The sequence below is a fragment of the Oryzias latipes genome, chromosome 6, assembly GCF_053564925.1.
Source record: "Oryzias latipes strain Hd-rR chromosome 6, Olatipes_Hd-rR_3.1".
NCBI classification, from domain to species: Eukaryota; Metazoa; Chordata; class Actinopteri; order Beloniformes; family Adrianichthyidae; genus Oryzias; species Oryzias latipes.
The window spans coordinates 5,863,190-5,881,608 of record NC_136242.1 but is presented as its reverse complement, the minus strand read 5'-3'; the positions used below and the strand labels follow the sequence as shown (position 1 = coordinate 5,881,608).

The following is an 18,419-nucleotide window of genomic DNA, read 5'->3' as shown; positions in this document are numbered from 1 at the left end:
GGGATGTTTCTCAGCAGCAGGCCCTGCAAGGCTTGTAAAGATAGAGGGAAGAATGAATTCTGCAAAATAACCTGAGATCTTGGAGGACAATCTTTTTGGGTCTCTTTATTTAGAACTACAGCTCAGGAGGAGATTTCTGTTCCAGCAAGACAAAGATCCAAAGCAGACGGCAAAAGCTACACAGGAATGGTGGAAAAAGAACCAGACCAATGTTCTGGAGGTGCGAGTCAAAGGCCAGACCCAATACCCATAAAGAATCTGTGGCTGCACTTGAGAAGGCTGTCCATGCCCGGTCCAAACGCAACTTGACAGAACCTGAGCAGTTCTGCAAAGACCAATGGAGCAAAATTCCAGTGATGACTGAGTGGAGACTGATGGAGACGTCTCCACTCAGACTCAGGGCTGTGATTGCAGCCAAAGGTGCATCTACTAAATACTGACTTGGAGGGGGGGGGGGTGATTATGCAAACAGTTCTATTCCATTTCATATTTTTGTTTCATTGACGTTACTTTGTAGAATTCTGTGGAAAGACCCATCTTCTTGACCATGAGTGATTTATGAAAGCAACAAAAGAGACAAACATCGGGGGGGGGGGGTACTTCTGCAGGGCAGTGTATGTATTTTAAGCTATATTTTGTGCCTCCACTGCCTGCACATCACTGTCTGGACAGACTCAACGGGACTTTCCAGGGGTTTCATTTTCCGAGTGTCATCCACACTTTAAAGAAAAAAACTGAAGTAGCTTTGATTGCTCTCTCTAATCAGACGCCTTTCATGACAGATGCTTTGTTTTCTCTAGCTGTGTTTAGGTCGGAACCCTGGAGCCTTCAGGTCCAAAGGTTCTGCTGGGGCGTTTGCTGAATCCAGAGGTTGGCCTGGCAGAGGCTGCAGCTGCAGACACTCTGGGTGTCTGAAGAAGTACTGCGACTGTTACGAGGTACACACACACACACACACACACACTACAGAAATGAGGAAATCATGTTGGGCTTTGTCCAACATTGACTTTTATTTGCCAACAATCAGCTGTTTGTCTGCTGGACATTACGGTCAGCTCAGATTTCACAGACTTTACCTTCACCTGCAACAGAAGTTGGCTTCCTAGGGAAACCACCCATTCTAGCAACACAGGCTGCTTTCTGGCTAACAGAGACCCGCTGGGGGTGCAACAGGCTGGCCATTTGTCCAGAGTATCCCGCCTTTGCCCGCTGCTCAAATCGCACCACAAGACCTCAGATCGCATCTTGAGATTAGCATTAGGATTGATGCTGCATTCACACCACCCTTGAGAATTGCATATTACTTTGAATTATGACTCAAAAAATACTTTTGTGTTTTAAAAATGACCCTTGTCATTTTAATATTGCAGATCGTGAGTTTTCTTCATATCATGCAGCCCTAATGGAAACAGTGTAATTGTGAAATTGTGTATTGTCAACTTTTCTAAACTCTCAATAAACATATTGTGTAATGTGGCGCTGTGAGCTGCTGCACTGAGGAAAGAGGCAGAGTTCATTAGAGGGGTGTAGCGCCCAAATGGCATTGATCTACAGTCTAAGAGTTTTCCCCGGGTTTTTCTAAGAGTTTTCCGGGAACAAATGTTCAATCAGAATACCTTAATTTCCGGACTATAGAGTGCATCTGATTATAAGCCGCACCCATTACATTTTTAAAGGATAAATCATTTAGTACATACATAAGCCTCACCTGTCTATAAGTCGCATGTGCCCTCATTGAAACCTGTGTTGTGGAATGATGTGTATGTGCTGAAACCGCATGTGTAAGTAAGAGGGGGGAGCGCATGCAGCGCAGGAAGGAGGGCTCTCACTAACTCTCTCCCTCACTCTTCTCCCTCACTCTTCTCTCTCACTCACACTTCTCCCTCACTCACTCTTCTCCCTCACTCTTCTCTCTCACTCACTCTTCTCTCTCACTCTTTTCTCTCTCTCACTATTCTCTCTCACTCACTCTTCTCTCTCACCCACTCTTCTCTCTCACTCACTCTTCTCTCTCACTAACTCTTCTCTCTCACTCACTCTTCTCTCTCACTAACTCTTCTCTCTCACTAACTCTTCTCTCTCACTCACTCTTCTCTCTCACTCACTCTTCTCTCTCACTCACTCTTCTCTCTCACTCACTCTTCTCTCTCACTCACTCTTCTCTCTCACTCACTCTTCTCTCTCACTCACTCTTCTCTCTCTCACTCTTCTCTTTTACTCACTCTTCTCTCTCACTCACTCTTCTCTTGCTGTCTTAATACTTAGTACCAAAATAGGCTGACCTTAGGATTAGTTGACTGATATAAAGTAATATAGTCAAACATTTAAGAAATGTGTATTGAACATTTTATAACAGGTTGAGAAAATCAAAAAAAACAGGAGCAGGTTGAGAGAGAAATTCTTGCATTTTTCAAGGTGGTCTAGGCTTGTTTCCAATCGGACTGAGCTCCAGTTCACTCTGAGATTCCTCAGTCTAAATATGGGTAAAGCGGAACAAATCTGCCACCGTCGCCAGACTTTACGGGATGTAAACACCATAGCGGGCAACGATGAGAGCCAGCAACTCATGAAAACTGGGTTGGATGAATGCAGGCCTGGTTGTTGCTCATATGGAAGCAAGTTTCTGAAAATGAAAGGCAGGATTATCTGTTGTTGGTCCTGTTGACAGGCAGCTGTTTGTCTACTGATGTTCCGTTAGCTTTGCATTGTAGCTGATGATTCAGGGCGTGTGTGTGAAGATTTTGTTTTTTTCCATGCAGGCCAATGTCAAGTGCACATCCAGCTGTAGGTGTGTTGGCTGCTGTAACTATGACAACCGTGGGTGAGTCCCGTTTGACACAGTTCTCCCATATATTTGTTTAGTCCAGGCCTGTGTGAGCCTTTGGTAGACACTTTATGATTTTAATGGAAAAAGTCAACATTAATCTAAAAGTCATTTAAGTAAAGTTGAAGCAAAGTGTTTAGTTCTAGCAGATGGAGCTCTTTTATGTTAGACGCTCGCCTCCTATGTAGACGAGGGCCATTTGGAGTTTAATTTATGTTGACTCTTATTTAACTCTTGTGCTATCCTAGGCACTTTAACATTGGGAGTTGGGTCATCTAGACCCACTAGACAGTGCTCTGAACCTTTTTTCTTCAATGATTTGTGATCTTCACTGGTGTCCATGGATTACATGAAATCTTTCCACCTTTATCCACCTTTGTCATGGCAGGGAGAATGCGTCAATGTACGGGTGGGGTCATCTAAGATAGCACAAGGGTTAAAATAAACTGTTGCAGTAAAATAGATATGATATATTCAGTTGTACTGCTATTTGTTCATGTATCTCATGTTATATCGTCATTAAAATATTGATCGCTAATATTGCAAATGGTGAGTTTTCTTCATATCATGCAGCCCTAATGGAGACAGTGTAATTGTGAAATTTTATTTTGTCAATTTTTCTAGTCTAGACTAGACTGTAAAGTTTGGGTGTAATGGAAACACAGCGACTGCCACTAGTGAACATTTTTGATTACAATTGAATTCATGTGATGTCTGCTTTGCATGTGAAAGTCTGTAATGATACAAAGAGCACAACAGAACATCAGCTATGGCCAAATGAAGGAGTATTCCTCCAAATAGGATCTGCACACTGCCTCACCAGAACAGCCTTTTCAGCAAATGTTAGTGTGAGAAGTGTAAACCCTCCTGCTTGTTGTTTCAGCGGTGCAGCAGAACTGGTCTCTGCTGTCGGGGTGGAGACTGTGTGCCAGTCTCTGATGGGTCAGGCTCTTCACGCTGAACAGAGATCCCTGAGCGCAGCTGCAGCCGAGCGCCTCCTCTTAGAGCAGTTTGGACGTCACTTGGCTCAGATGGTCAAGAAACTCTAAAACCGCCTGGAGTGACATTGAATTGCACCTGTCCTGTCAGGTGAAGCCCCTTTACTGCATGAGTGCTCTGCTGAAACTCTGTTCCTTAGGTTTGTAGTAAAAGGAGCTGATCTTCAAGGCTTTTCTTATTTATTATCCAATCCACAGAGCAAAAGTTATGCTTTAAAACTGCTGAGCAGTAAGTATTGACATGAGAAATACTTTATCATTGTATTTATTTTCATTGTATTTATTGTACTGCAGCCTTGTAACATTGCTGATTTAACTGTCTTTAATAATAGTATGTTTATGTTTTGCATATTTATTCATGTGCGGTTTCACTCCTGTTCTGAGTGAGATGCTGCACGGAAAACAGACCCACTCCAATGAAAAGGGTGTTTTTGTTTGCTTTTAACATGTTCTTGTAATATTTTTCTGGAGGACATATGTAAGGTACATTAAGATTAAAACTACATTTCTAAGTATTTCTTTATTCAAATCGTGAATAAGCAAAAAAAAAATCCAGTTTGAAAAAGCTTGTGGTGGTGACCTACAAACTACAATCAGTGGGCCGATAGCTTCCTGCTCTGCTCCATTCTGATCATCCACTGTCAGACCAACAGATCCATGAACGTCTGTGTTTTCCTGGTCTGAGCTGGAATCTGGATCAGAACTGGACGGATGGATAGATCTAAGATTGGTCGCCCGTTTTGTTGCACCACTAGTTTGAGGTGTAGGGTTGTCCGATGGGCTGTAAGCTAGCCGTAGAGACTGCAAACAAAGGGATGATGGGAAATGAGCACACACTTACTCTGCTCCAACAGTCCCGCCCACAACTATGAGATGAATTTCTAACGAACTGCAGAACTATGTCCTAGAAAAGAACAGGCTTTTTAACATTTTGTCTAAAATCAACATAACCATAATTAAAAAAAAACACTGGGAACATTTTTTACAATGGGTGAAAAGATGATCGTAGTGGTACTAGTGCACAACCAAAGCACCACACAAAAACAAAAAAAACAGACAGCACTTTATGATTTATGATCATTTATTTCTACTTCAGCTCAAATAATTCCAATAAGATCAGAGTGTAAAAAAGGAAGAAAAAAAAGTATTCCCAGGCCAGCCAAGAGACAAAGTCTGTCCAGCGTGTCCTGGGTCTTCCCCGAGGTCTTCCCCAGTGGGACATGCCCATAGCACCTCCCCAGGGAGGCATCCAGGAGACATCTGGACCAGATGCCCGAACAACCTCTATGGGTCCCTGTAAATGTCCATCAATTTATTATTTGTATTGCACTTATTTAAGCAGAAGCAACCAATGTGCTTAACATAAAATCAGACCCAATATGATACAATAAAAAGACAATAAAAGCAATAAAACAACAAAAGAATAAAATGTGGAGGAGAAGTGGTTCTACTCTGAGTCCTTCATGGGTGACTGAGCTCCTCCCCCTATCTCTAAGGGAGCGCCCAGCCCCCCTACGAATGAAGCTCATTTCAGCCACTTGTATTCAGGACCTGGTTCTTTGGGTCATGACCCAGAGCTCATGACCATAGGTGAGGATTGGAACGAAGATCGACCGGTAAGTTGAGAGCTTCCTACCTCAGCTCTCTCTCTTATCCTTTAAAAGAGGATCCTCCACCCCTGTCTGCCAGCCCAATGGTATTACCAACTGTCACAATGCTGCAGAAACATGTCAGCCAAGACACTTCCACAGCATCCAGAGACTTGAGGTACTCGAGGCAGACCCCTCCTGGTGCCTTACTCATCCATTGCCTCAGTCTGGACAGTCCTACTTTAAAGTCTTCAGCCTCTGCTTTTTCAAGAGAAGTAAGGAGGAGGCGTGTCAGCAGGATTCTCGAAGTGTCCCTTTTGAATGCCTGGCAATGTCCCCAGTTCAAGGTCAACAGCTCCCCATCTGCACTTAAACCGGCGCCTGAAGAAAACTGCTTTCCCCTCCAAAGGGGCTGGATGGTTTCCAGAATCTCTGACGCTAACTAATGGTCCTTCTCCGTGGCCTCATTGAACTCCTCCGAGGGCCAAATTTTTGCCTCCACAATAGGCTGGGCCACAGCTCGCCTAGATTGCCAGTATCTGTCAGCTGCTTCTGGAATCCCACAAGCCAACCAGGCTTGATAGAACTCTTTCATCAGCTTGATGTTCACCACCGGGTTCGGTGATTACCACCATGTCAGGCACCAGAGACCTTGTGACGACAGCAGAAACAATAGTGGAAAACATGGTCCACTCGGACCAGCCTCCCACAGGACCTGTTTTAACCCTTGTACCTTCCTCATGGGGTCAACATGACCATTGACGTGTTCTCCCTACCATGACCAAGGTGGATAAAGGTGGAGAGATTTCATGTAATCAATGGACACCAGTGAAGATCACAAATCATTAAGAAAGAAGTTCAGCGCACTGTCTAGTGGGTCTAGATGACCTCACTCCCAACGTTAAAGTGCCTAAAGGATAGCACAAGGGTTAAGCTCTTCTGGATGTGGGAGTGGGATTCCCAAATGTACCGGCCTCTTTCCCCGTCAGCGAATTCAAATACCAACCAGGTAATGATTCTTGGACAACTCTGCCCCTCTTAACCTGAATGTCCAAGACACATGGCCGAAATTCACCTGCAACAACTATAAAGTCGATTGTTGATTTCCCGCCATGCACTCAAAAAACGTTCACTTTGAATGAACATAAAAAAAATTATGGAAAGGATTTCCACATGATTAGATTGCGTTACTTGAACAAAAATGAATCATGTTGGTCCTACTTAATTTATTTAGGTTGGCTCAACTTAATGAATTTAGGTTGGGTCAACTTAATGTATTTAGGTTCAAACTAATAAATTTAAGTTGATTCAATTTAAATAGAGCAGTTGCACCCAACTTTAAATTGATATTGTTGCTCACTCTAAAAAGAAAAAAGTTGATCCAATTTAATTGAATCACTTCAATTGGTCACACCTAAGTAAATTAAGTTTATTTAACTTGAATTTCTATTTATTTCTATAATTTTATTTATTCATCTGTAATTGATATGTTGTTCCAAAGTTACATGGGTCTTTTAATTTTCACATCAAAGACATGAATTACCCAGCAAAGTCCCACATCACAAGACAGGAGCTCAATTACCGCAAACTCTGTGTTAAGTATTGGAACATTAACAGTTTGCCACACAAGGGGGTTGGTCTTCATCCTCTACCAAACTTTAACTCATGGTGCAAAAAAAATAAACATAACAGTTTAAATCACTAGTTAAAACAGAGTAAAACAGCTAGACAATAAAACCCATCGACAAAAACTCACACTTAGACCCCAATCTGCCCAGATAGACAAAGAAAATGGTATCCCACAATTCCTTGCGATTACTAATGTATCCAATTCAACGGTATCATGTTGGATCAACATGATTGAAATTAGTAACTTTTAAATGGATTATTTTTATGTACAATCGACATGATTCATTCACGTAAGATTAACAAACATAAAATTTTCTGGTTGAAATGACAAGTTACTTTTTCGTTAACTTAATTGGCTGGTAATTTCCTTTTTTTGAGTGTGTGTCTCCTTGTGCCTTGTTAATATATGCTCAAACACGGTGTTATGAACAAACTATGACGAGCACAGAAGTCCAACAAGAAAACGCTCCTCGGGTGCAGGTCAGTGAGCCCTATCAATCACGCCCCTCCAGGTTCCACTGTCGTTGCCCACGTGGGGATGAAGTCCACTAGAAGGAGAATCGAGTCCCCTTGGTGGGGCACTTTCCTGTACCCCTCAGAGAGACTCTGTTTCATGCAGAGAGATTTTTTCACTACTTTTCTCTCTTTTTCCTCTGCATGTGATTCTTGGGAGCCGCCTCCCACCATGTGCAACTTCAGAATTGTCCCTTCAGAATTGGGACATTGTTTCAGAACCCAGTGGTTCAAGCTCTTCACTCATGCAAGACACAGCTTGCAGATGGGGGGTGTGTGTGTTAGGGCGGAGCTATTCAGCTCAGCACCAATGGCCACGCCCATGTAGAGGAGATTTTGGAAACAGAGGCTTCAGATAATCATGAAAAATGGCTTTTTAAGACATTTAGGTTGTGGAATTTTGGTTAAGGGTGGCGCAGTGGTTAGCGCAAGAAGCACAGCAAGAAGGCCCCCGGTTCAAGTCCCGGCTGGGGGGCCTAAAGCAGAACACCAGTGGGGGACCCTTCAGAGTGCGGTTTGCATGTTTTCCCCGTGACTCCGGCTTCCTCCCACCGTCTGATTTATGGCCCAGCGGCAGGAAGTGCCCTGCCTTCATCCACAAATGGCCAGGATAGGCCCCGGCAGCCCAGTGACCCCGAAAGGGACGAAACAGATTTAGAAGATGAATGATTTTGGTTTGAAAACTTCATAATCATAATTAAAACCCCACTGGGAACGTTTTTATTTAAAGCTTAAAGTCCTCCATCACTTTAAGCTCAGCTGTTTAAACTGTTCTCCATGATAATGGAGGGTAAACTCTCCTTAAGTTGGAGCCATTATGGTCAATGGTTGGAGTACAAACAAAGACGAGAACCTTATGGCTGTGAAGCAAATGCAGAGAATGACTGAAAGTTGTGCAAAAATCAAATAACCAACATTTTGCGACGAGCAATAGCCATATAGATTTCTTAAATAAGATTTTTGTTGAAAAGGAATTTAAATAGCCACGACAATGGGAAATAGGACAAGAACAGTAGAATTACCCAAGTCTTTTAAGAAAGAATATTAAACTTTGAAATATGAATATAGCATAAATGACAACATATTTTTTACAAACACAGAAAAAATGTCGATCATCTCAGTGGTGCAAAGGATCTAACATTGTATTTTTTTGCAGAACCGAATCATTGGGAGAATGATATCATTTCAAACCCTATCGTTCATGTTTAAAACAGAGGGTTTGCAAGAACAGTTTTCACTTCTGAAGAGAGAAATCACTTTAAACTTCAGGTTGTTCAAAGCTATTTGAAGCAGAATGTTTGAACAAGTCTCATATATTTTTCAATTTAAGTTTTTTTTCACCTAAATTTAAAATACGCTTGAAAGTTCCCTGAAAAGTCAGACAGAGTGGTTTGGGCTATCTCTAATCTATCATGTCATCAGAATAACTATTAGAATTTGGGGTGAACTGATAAGGGAAGGGTAATCAAATGTGTAGTTTTTTATTCAGATTTTGGTGAAGCAGAAGAACAAAATACGTTTTTTATATTCTTGTCACTTCTGTTCTCTGATTGGCTACACAAGTTGTGTTAGTTTAACTTTGCAGTGAAGATTTGAACGCACAAGCCCACAGATGTACAGATGGAGGCGTGAACGTTTCGCTGTTTCAGACAAACAGGAAACTAAATTTCCTTCGTGAGGAAAAACAAAGTCCTGCAGTTGAAACCAAAAAGGTTTCCGCCTGAGTTATCTCTAGCACAGCACCTGCAGAAGCCCCCAAACCCACGCACAGTATTGACGGCTACATTATGGGGGTGACGTCAGTCTGTTGTTTTGCTGTTCTGAGGCCCCTAGTAAACAGGAGCCTTGCGGGGCCTCATGGGGAGCCGGATCGAAGCTGCTTCTTGGTGGGGAGATATAAATGGTCTGGGCGCTGCCCTGGAACAGACACATGCTGGACCTGAGCGTCTGCGCTGACAACTGCTGACATGGTGAGTTTGATCACACAGCTCAACGTTGGTGCATTGTGGCAGGAAAGACAAGCTTCTCCTTCATCACACAGCTAAAATGATTGAAGGTTACACATATTCAGTGCACAAGTCAAACTGTAATGTGCTTTTTAGCTTTTACCATTTCAGTGTTGACTGTTACTTTGTGCATAACTTCTGTTTTGGAACATAAAGTGACTAATTCTGTTTTTGACTGCATGGTGGTTCTCTCAGTAAGAAGGTCCTGGTTCAAAACCCGGATGGGTCCGTTCTCTGTGGAGTGTCCTCCTCGTGCATGTGTGGGTCTTTCCACTTTCCTTCTACAGTCCAAAAACAGGAGTCCTAGGTTCACTGATCACTCAGGAACGCATGAGTGTGTGTGGCCCTGCGATGCACTGGGGTCTTGAACCTCTCCTTTACCCTAGCGAGGGTTGGGATAGGCTCCAGCAACCCTGAATGGGGCAGAGCAGGAATAGAGGATGAATCAGTATTGCCTCAGAAGACATACTTATCACTTCATATCATTTCCAAACTGATCTAAATTAAAGATTGGATTAGTCAAGTTAACTAAAGACACATGAAGAACTGCTTTTTAAAAAGAAATGCAGGAAATTAGAGGTAAATTATTTTCCTAAATGTGTTACGAATGCTTCAACAATCTCTTAAGAACAAGTACAGGAGAGGTTCATCCTGCCTTTGATGGCCCTGATGCAGAAATAAACAAAGAAAAGCACGTTTGGGAGGATTTGCTTCCTTTGTTTGGCTGAACGTAGACACTGCATCTGGCTTTGTGTTTTCACTGAGAAATGTGTTGCTGTTTTGAATTCTCTGTTGCAGAAGACGAAGGCTTTGGTCATATGGACGTGCAGTCTGGTCATCTCTCTGTTCATAGACTACTGCCACGCTCAGAAGGTAGAACACGTTCTGCACATCAAACGCTGTTCTTTAAAGCACCGAGTTCCAGCAAACTCTTGTGTTTCCACTCAGCTGAACATCCACTGGGGTCCACAGTCCATGATGTACCTGAAGGGCAAGTGTGAGTACAAACACACATCCTGCTCTGCCGTCTGTTTCACAGCATTTGTCTCATTTCTGATCAAACCTGATGGCCCGTTGTCTTGTAGGTAACATTTAAATGAGACAGAATAGAAATAAGAGTTCTTTATTTTAAAAAGGGAATTGTTTCTAAGTGAGTCTTTTTTGTTGGTGATGTGTGACCTACTGTGGTGTCAAACATCACCTGGAAGCTGTTGATTCGTCTAGACATCAGGCACACATGCTTGGTGATAAACTGTTTCTGCAGTGTGATCCCTCATCATTGTCAGGCCTGCAGTGGTTTCCAGGTACTTTCCAGTTCATTTTAGTGTCTCCAAACTCCAGAATCTTCTGTCTTCGAATTCTGTTTTGTGGATTTTCTCTCCTTAACAAGCAACTCTTGAAATAAATAAAACAGATCAGCATGTCTGCACAGTGACACACCAGCATTTCTGCATTCGTCACGTCCCTGAAATCTGCTGAGTTTCTTTGGTTCTTGTGATTCATGGTTTAGTGGTAGATTTAGCAGTTTGGGGCTCCAGGAGAACAACAACAGTGGTTGTGTTATCTTTTAAATCCTTCCCTGAATGGAAAAATACTGAATAAGTTCCTCACTGGTCCACTCTTAGACAACGTGACTGTCAAGAATCCAAATGTTTTGATACAAATTTAAAAACTGAAATCACATTTAAATGCTAAAGAAATATATTTTATATTATATACAATATTTGTATTTGCCTTACATTTATTAAATGCACTAACTTGTTAATCCCTCACTTCCTAGAACAAACAAATGATGATTTCTGTCTTTTCTTCAATTTGTCAGGGTATTTTACTAAAGAGGACAAAAGAAACATTTAAAAAAAAATCTGGTATTTTCTTTTTTATCTGTCCTCCAGTTTTTTTGGAAGTATGGCAACAATTTGCCTTTTCCTCTTTTCACAGCCCCTCGGATCCCTCTGCGTTCTTTGTCCTCTTTTAAAAATTACTTTGTAACATCATTTAAGATGTTGCCAGAGTTGCCAGATAGTGACGTGGTTTTCCAGACCAAAAGTCATCTAAAGACCACCAGACCAACAAAAAAAGATTAAAAAAAAACCCACAAAATATGAATTATTGATTAATCATCCATTAATAATTACGTCCTGATTGAGTGAAAGTTTTAATGAAAGTTAATAAAACTTTTTTAATGACATTACATCCACCATTTTTGCAGTCAGAGAAAAACATGAAATAATGGAATTCTACTGAACTTTACTAACAACCACTGATGTTTCACTTAAATATTAAAAACAATTAAAAAAAGTGGAAAAAACACAAATATTTAAACACTGTAGGAGTTGTAGGTTAACCTATTAGTCTGTCATGAACTAAAGTGGAAATTGTTTTTGTATTTTTACTTTTCATGAATTCAGGTGAGATCAAATAAAAGCAAATGTCCAACATATTAAAGAGGAGTTTGGTTTCCAAAATCCTGTTCTTGTGAATAAACAATGAAATAAAACATTAAGAACTAAATCAAGTCTCGACTAAGATGACTCAAACGACTATTTCATGTTTTTCCCACACCAACAGTAAAAATCCTCCAAAAAAAATATATGCATTCATTGAACAAATGATCTATTGTTTTTATAAAGTTCAGCGGTTTTTCTGCCTCATTCTGTCTTTTCAGCGCAGCTTCACATCAGATCTGAAGTGAAAAACATGAACTATCAACTACAAAGGGAGGACACAGAATAAAAATGTCTAGAATGTAAAAACAAATAAAATACAATTCATATTATTAGCAGACGCTGAGTTAACTAAAGGAACAATTAACCCGACTTCACTCAGGATTGCGTAATCTATTTTACTGCCAGATTGGGCGAAAAAAATTGAGTGGAAAACTGCTGAATCTGGCAACAGCAGCCTTGCGCTAAGATTAAACAGGAAACACAGAAAATAACAATTTTGAGGATTCAAATGATTAGAATCAAACGTTCAATATCATTTATGGAACAGGTCAGCAGGTGAGGAAGACGACAGGTGAGGCACTGTATCACCAGTCTCCCTACTTTCCGGCTTGAAACGTGGTTCAACCAGGAACTGAAAGCTCCAGAACCAATCCCAAACCCGCCCAAACTATGTCCATCCACCTTAAGCATTTCTGCCCACAAATTCAGAATAAAAGCCGCCTGTTGAGCTGGAAACCGCCCAGTCTGGTAATGCTGCCGCTGCTCACTAACTCTGTCTCTGGACATGCTGTTGACTGGAATATACCATTGCTGCAGAAGGACGGGGGAGGACCAAACACTTTTACATGAGCAGTCTTATGGCAGTTTAGTGATTTGGGGTGTTTTTTATGACAGATTTAAATATCGAGCGACGTAAAATGTATTTTAGAGACTTTTATGAAGTGTCCAGCTGACGGTCCCAAGAGATTTGGGGGCCTCAGGGATGGCCTAGCCTCTGCCTAGGCCAGAGGGCTGACATGATTTCATGACTGAAGAAGGGGTTATACCATCCAAAATGATGATTTCACACATCCTCATCCAGAGTCAGACCAGCTGCTGATCCTCAGACAAACGTCTTGCTTCTTCAGTCTCTAAGGAAAAAGTATCTTCTGATCAAAAAGGCAGATCTACGAGGGTCTATTTGAACTTTCAAACATCCAATTCCAAAAACACTGTCAAAGAATCAACGATCACTAATCTACATCTGATGGGATAAAGAAATACTTTTGTCTTTTTTCTGTAATTTCTAGCCAAACCTGAGCAGCATTGGTTGAATGTTGTGATGTGAAGTAAGTACCTTTGTTGTCATTTTCCATTCCAAAATGATTCTTTGATCAGTTCTGAGATGCATTGTGGAGGAATGGACTCAGTATTCCTGCAGCTTTATGGGGCTTTATAGGACTTTAACCTTTGACCTTTCCTGCAGCTGAGGCATATCGCATCAGAGCTCAATAATGACTTTCAACTGTGTTTGACATGTGTCATTTTTTAAACATAACTATGTCAATGTTTTACCAGATGTGAAAACAAAACACGTCGTTTTTTTGTCAGATCAGAGACGCGTCTGACTGCAAAGACATCAGAACAGGATCAGTACTTAAATCCACCTGGTTCATGACGCAGGGACATAATGAAAGCACCAAGGACTGCAGTCTTTCAAACTCCTCTGAGTTTCGTGGTGAACTTGGAGGTGAGAAGAGGCCGGAGGAATGGAGGCGGCGGATTGGCTGAGGCCACCTCCTAAAGGGAGCGGCTGAAGGCCAAGAAGAGGAGTGTTGTTGTGGCAGCAGCCTGGGTTCAGATGCAGCTGTTTGTTTTTGTAAAACGTTTTTTTGTCCACAGGTCTGCACGTTTCGTCCATCAGATCACATCTTCACTGGTATGCTCCATGATGACCTGCATGGTTAGCAGAGCCTTGGTCCTTGCCCTGATGATGTGATTGAACCCTTGTTGACTGAATCTTCCTCAAATAATGAAACTTTCAGCATTGGAGCCACGGTGCTGGGCTCTCCATGCGTCACTCATCAGATCTCATTGTGTGCTCCTGTACTCAGATGGGAAGAGGTTTGTGTCAGAGGACAACAACAGAGTCTGGAAACGGGGTCTGAACAGTCTTCACGCGCTGCTCAAAGGTACAGTAACACAACAGGTTTCATCATTTCACCTCTAACAGTGTGGGCTGCTGGAGGCAGCCTGTGCTCCTCCACAGTTCTCTAAATGTGGACGTTTTCATTGACTTTTAAGATCTTCATGGGGTTTGAAGATGATCAGTTTTGTGTAGGAACAACTCAGTTCATCTGCAGTTTTCAGGTTCTTGTGCTCAAAACGAACGAGCAACAGAAAAGAAAGGAGTCTGAAAAACTTTCAGAAACAAGAAGATATAAAGGCTGGAGACATTGCACCAGCCTGTTACCATTGTCCAAGATACGTAAAGAGTGAGGCCACGTTGATTTAGGCAGTAAACAATGACACAGCGTAGCAGGTACCGTCAAATGAAAAAGTCATGTTTAATTTAATTTAGGGCCCATTTAAAGAAAAAAACTCTGATCATCGCAGAAATAAAACCGTGGTTTCAATGTTTTTGGACAAAGTTTAACAGATGAACTTTCAAACTTTTCTATCAATAAATACGTCATTGTATAGGAAACGCAATGCATTCCTGATAAATGGTTGTTATTTGATTTAAATCTACACACAGACTAAGATTTGCACAAACTAATAGACTCCTTGGTCTGTGTTTCAAAACGGGTCGGGTGGGTGACCGACATCGCCAACCGATGGGGAACGGGTCAGGCCGGGTGGAGGGTCCTATGGACTTGGGCACCCACACAGTCTTCCGTACGCCACGTGTCCCCTGTCAGCCCCCTGGATGGGGATTTGTTGCTGGGCTCTTCCCTCTTCACTCGCCACTACTGAGGGAATCCTGGTTAGTTTCTTTTCCTCCACTCAGTAATCTGCTTCAATTCAGCGGGTCGTCTCTTCTGATCCGAGGTCAAACACAAACACTGAGGTCATCCTCCAAAAAACAGATAGACGGTCCTGCCAAAAAACCTGGACATAGTGCCAAGTCTAATCCTACCATTAACATCACCATCATGGCTACAAGATCAGCCTAAACGTTCACTAATCTGAGAGTAGACTTACTCTGATCTTCCTAAAATGTTTGCTAGAATTTCTCCTTTGTTAGCTGACAGCCGGCATCTCAACCTATCCAATATGGCGTCCAACTTTGCATATGTAACTCGCAGCGCAGCATCTCTATCTTATGTGTCTCATCGTTCTGAAACTCCAGACCACTTCAGGGACTGCAGGAAAGTCTGGCTCCTGTGATGACAAACACTGCAGATGTTGGGTGGAGGTGGACTCACCTGCTTTTTGGCTTCTTTTTTTTTTTTTTACTGTTCTATTCTGTACAGATGACTTGTTAATGATCTTTAAACAAAACTTTACCTTTGAAAATTGCTATCTGTAATGCATTACATGAGGTACTTTAAGGTTATTTACTTAATAAAAGTAGCAGAGGTAGAGCATAATAGAACATTTCCCATTTAGATGAAAGCAATGTGCTTCAATAATCACTAATTCTATACTTTATTATCTGGTTAAATGAAAGCACAAGGAGTTAATGAGAGGATCCTCAGCTTTAACCTCTTGAGACCAGAGCTCTTGTTTGAAATGCTTTTTTTTATTTCATTGTCACAGGGCCCCAGGTACTGAGAATGAACTGCAGTGACGACAGTATGAGGATGCCAGGTCTCAAGAAGTTAACCAGTTTAGTGCACAGGTCTTGAGGGTCAGTGTCCTCCATGTTTTCCAACTCACCTGGCATTAAAGCTTCTCATTTGCAAAACACAGCTGCTTCAGGGAATCAGCTGCAGGGAGAAGCCAGTAGGAGGCCAGCTCTCGAGTCCCAGAGTCCCACATCCCTGGTTTACTCCATAAAAATGAAATGATTGATTACATCCTTGAAAAGAAGGAACACATTGACCAAATGGGAACCTGAAGCCTGCGTTCATCTAAGAAAAACTAAAAGGAAAGTCCCCTAATGAACACAGACTCAAACTCCTGGACCTGTTAGCCTGCAACAACTAGGGTTAGCTTTACACAATTATACTATCAAAGTACTTGGCTCATGAAGCCACAGGAGTTTGGTCTCAGTAATTTCAGCCAAAATAATTTAAAAAGCCTGAAATGATGGACCGAAGTGGAGGAATGGTTGTGTTCTAGTTCATCTGTGCTCTCACTGCTTTCTGCTCCGATGTCATCCATCAGTTCCTGAACGTGTCAGAAGCGAGATATTCCTCAACCTTCAATAGTGATCCTTTACACTGAGTGTCTGAGTCATGTTGCCATAGCGACTCTGCAACTGTGCAGTCCTCCTGCATCGTCGCACGTGCCACAGAGCTGCTCCAGCTTTTTAATGCGGCAGCAGCAGCTCCCAGCAGCCGCCTCGCAGCTTCATCAATCGTTACCATGGTAACAACCTGACAGGTGTCTCTGCTTTGCAAAAATCTCAACGACCATCATGTATCTACTTCTCATGTTTGCCTGATGTTACTCTTGTTCTTCTGTGGGAACATTTGTCACACTTAGAATGTTGCTTTGGTAGAACAAGGAGGTTTGTTTTCATGAAATTTTACTTTGTGTTTTACATAAATGTAAATATATAGGAATGACAAAAAATACCCATTACAAGTTTTACTGATTTTATAGGGTGAGTTTTCTTTGGAGATAAACTTCTTAATGTCTTTATTTCTGTGGTAAATGTGAACACTTGAGACGAAAAAGTTCTGAAAATCTTTGGTCAAAATGAACGTCTCCATGAAGCTGCTGTTTCTCAGCCTCTGTCACGTCACGTCTGAAAGACAAACGTCAGGACGGACTACCATCAGCACCACATCCCTGTTCATGTTTGTTCGTGGAGCGCCCTCACGGGTGGTTGAACATCTGCCTTATGTGTGTGTGCTCACAGACCTGCAGAGGCTTCAGCTGCTGCACTTCAGCAGGACCACCAGTGTTCTGAGCTCAGAGAAAGGCCTGCTCCACTGTCTCGGGGGGAGATAAGTCTCAACAGGGACAAGGTATTCACGTTGGCCGCTCCGCTCCACCAGAAAAACCAGCTCTGCTTATCTCAGCGTGCTGCCCCACGCTTCCCTGGATGTTTTCTTGCTTGAGCGTGGCTTGTGTCCATAGTGACTCACTAATAAAAAGTCTGTTAAACCAGAGGCTGATTTTCTGCAGTGCATCATTTTCCCCACAGCAGGGCAGAGCAGCACTGCTGGTGGGACCTCCGCAGTTTTCGCCGGATTTCTTTCCACCTTCATCCATCCCTTTTTTAAAACCCATTTTCTTTTCAGAGTCACCAGGTTGCTGGGGCCTTTCCCAACGCATGTCATTTGCCAGTCAGTTGCAGGGTCACACACAGACAGACAACTACACAAATTCACACTTAAGGGACAATTTAGAATCCCAAACAAACCGATGCAGCATGTTTTTGGACTGTGGGAGAAAGCCGGAGTGCCTGCAGAAACCCAACACAAGCATGAGAAGAACATGCAAACTCCACCCAAAAGAAACCCCCCAGGATCTGAACCTCTCATTATGAGAGTGCTAACCACTACACAACTGTGTGACCTTTTTGTTTTTACTCATAAATAACCACCAAAGAAAACTAACATGGACTCAGAGGCTAAGAAAAAGTTCAGCTTAGTTTAGTTTATGGACATTTTTTCTTGATTTTTTTTACACAAAGTTCAATGAATTCAATTCTGAGACAATTAAAGTGCTCTTTAACAGGCTTTCTGTTTAAGGTCGAATAGCTTGTTGACAGTGCATGGTGGAGCAGTGGTTAGCACTCTTGCCTCACTGTGAGAATGTTCAAATCCTGGCTGTGTTCTTTCTGTGTGGAGTTCTCATGTTCTCCTTGTGCATGTGTGGGTTTTGTCCAGGTGCTCTAGGTGTGTGTGAGAGTGTGAGTCTGTGTTCCTGCAACAGACTGATGGCTGTCACCCAACACTGACTAGGTTGGCTCCAGCCAACCTGTGACACAGCAGGTCTGATGGATGGATGGAGGGCCAGGGGGGCTGGATTTTACTACAGTAACCTCCTAATTTATGTTGACTTTTGTTTAACCGTTGTGCTATCCTAGGCACTTTACCATTGGGAGTTGGGTCATCTAGACCCACTAGACAGTGCTCTGAACCTTTTTTCTTCAATGATTTGTGATCTTCACTGGTGTCCATGGATTACATGAAATCTTTCCACCTTTATCCACCTTTGTCATGGTAGGGAGAACACGTCAATGTAAGGGGGGGGGCATTTTGACAGGCAGCACAAGGGATAAATGGTAAACTCAAAAATAAGCTCAGGTC

At 42.2% G+C, this 18,419-nt stretch overlaps 2 protein-coding genes across 12 annotated transcripts in view; both read left to right on the top strand.

Annotated features, from left to right (window-relative positions):
- Positions 1–4,337, top strand: part of tesmin (testis expressed metallothionein like protein) — a 32,425-nt gene extending 28,088 nt beyond the window's left edge. For all 6 annotated transcript variants that reach the window (XM_078948317.1, XM_020701569.3, XM_011472840.4 and 3 more), the window contains exons 10-12: positions 801–938; positions 2,760–2,821; positions 3,708–4,337. In XM_078948317.1, the coding sequence (XP_078804443.1) occupies positions 801–938; positions 2,760–2,821; positions 3,708–3,873 (366 nt within the window). In that variant the 3' untranslated portion in view covers positions 3,874–4,337. The remainder of the gene's footprint in view (positions 1–800; positions 939–2,759; positions 2,822–3,707) is intronic.
- A 4,526-nt stretch (positions 4,338–8,863) lies between these two features.
- LOC105353630 (spexin prohormone 2) lies at positions 8,864–17,273 on the top strand. Of its 6 annotated transcripts, XR_013656302.1 has the most exons (7): positions 8,864–9,523; positions 10,358–10,432; positions 10,508–10,556; positions 14,103–14,180; positions 14,842–14,974; positions 15,751–15,841; positions 17,021–17,273. XR_013656302.1 is itself a non-coding variant. In XM_078948315.1 (6 exons), exons 1-6 carry the CDS (start codon positions 9,521–9,523, stop codon positions 15,779–15,781), a joined length of 369 nt encoding a protein of 122 aa, XP_078804441.1. In that variant the 5' UTR covers positions 8,864–9,520; the 3' UTR covers positions 15,782–17,273. The 6 variants fall into 6 exon arrangements, 5 of the variants coding, with proteins under 5 accessions (XP_078804441.1, XP_078804442.1, XP_011471149.1 ...); XM_078948315.1 differs by having other exon boundaries at positions 15,751–17,273; XM_078948316.1 differs by lacking the exon at positions 15,751–15,841 and having other exon boundaries at positions 8,867–9,523.
- Positions 17,274–18,419: the final 1,146 nt, after the last annotated feature.

Excerpts from the sequence above, each read along its gene's own strand:
- LOC105353630 (XM_078948315.1), top strand. Across the intron at positions 10,557-14,102 it reads GATGTACCTGAAGGGCAAGT|ATGGGAAGAGGTTTGTGTCA; the intron begins GTGAGTACAAAC and ends TCCTGTACTCAG. Across the intron at positions 14,181-14,841 it reads TCTTCACGCGCTGCTCAAAG|GCCGGGTGGAGGGTCCTATG; the intron begins GTACAGTAACAC and ends GGAACGGGTCAG.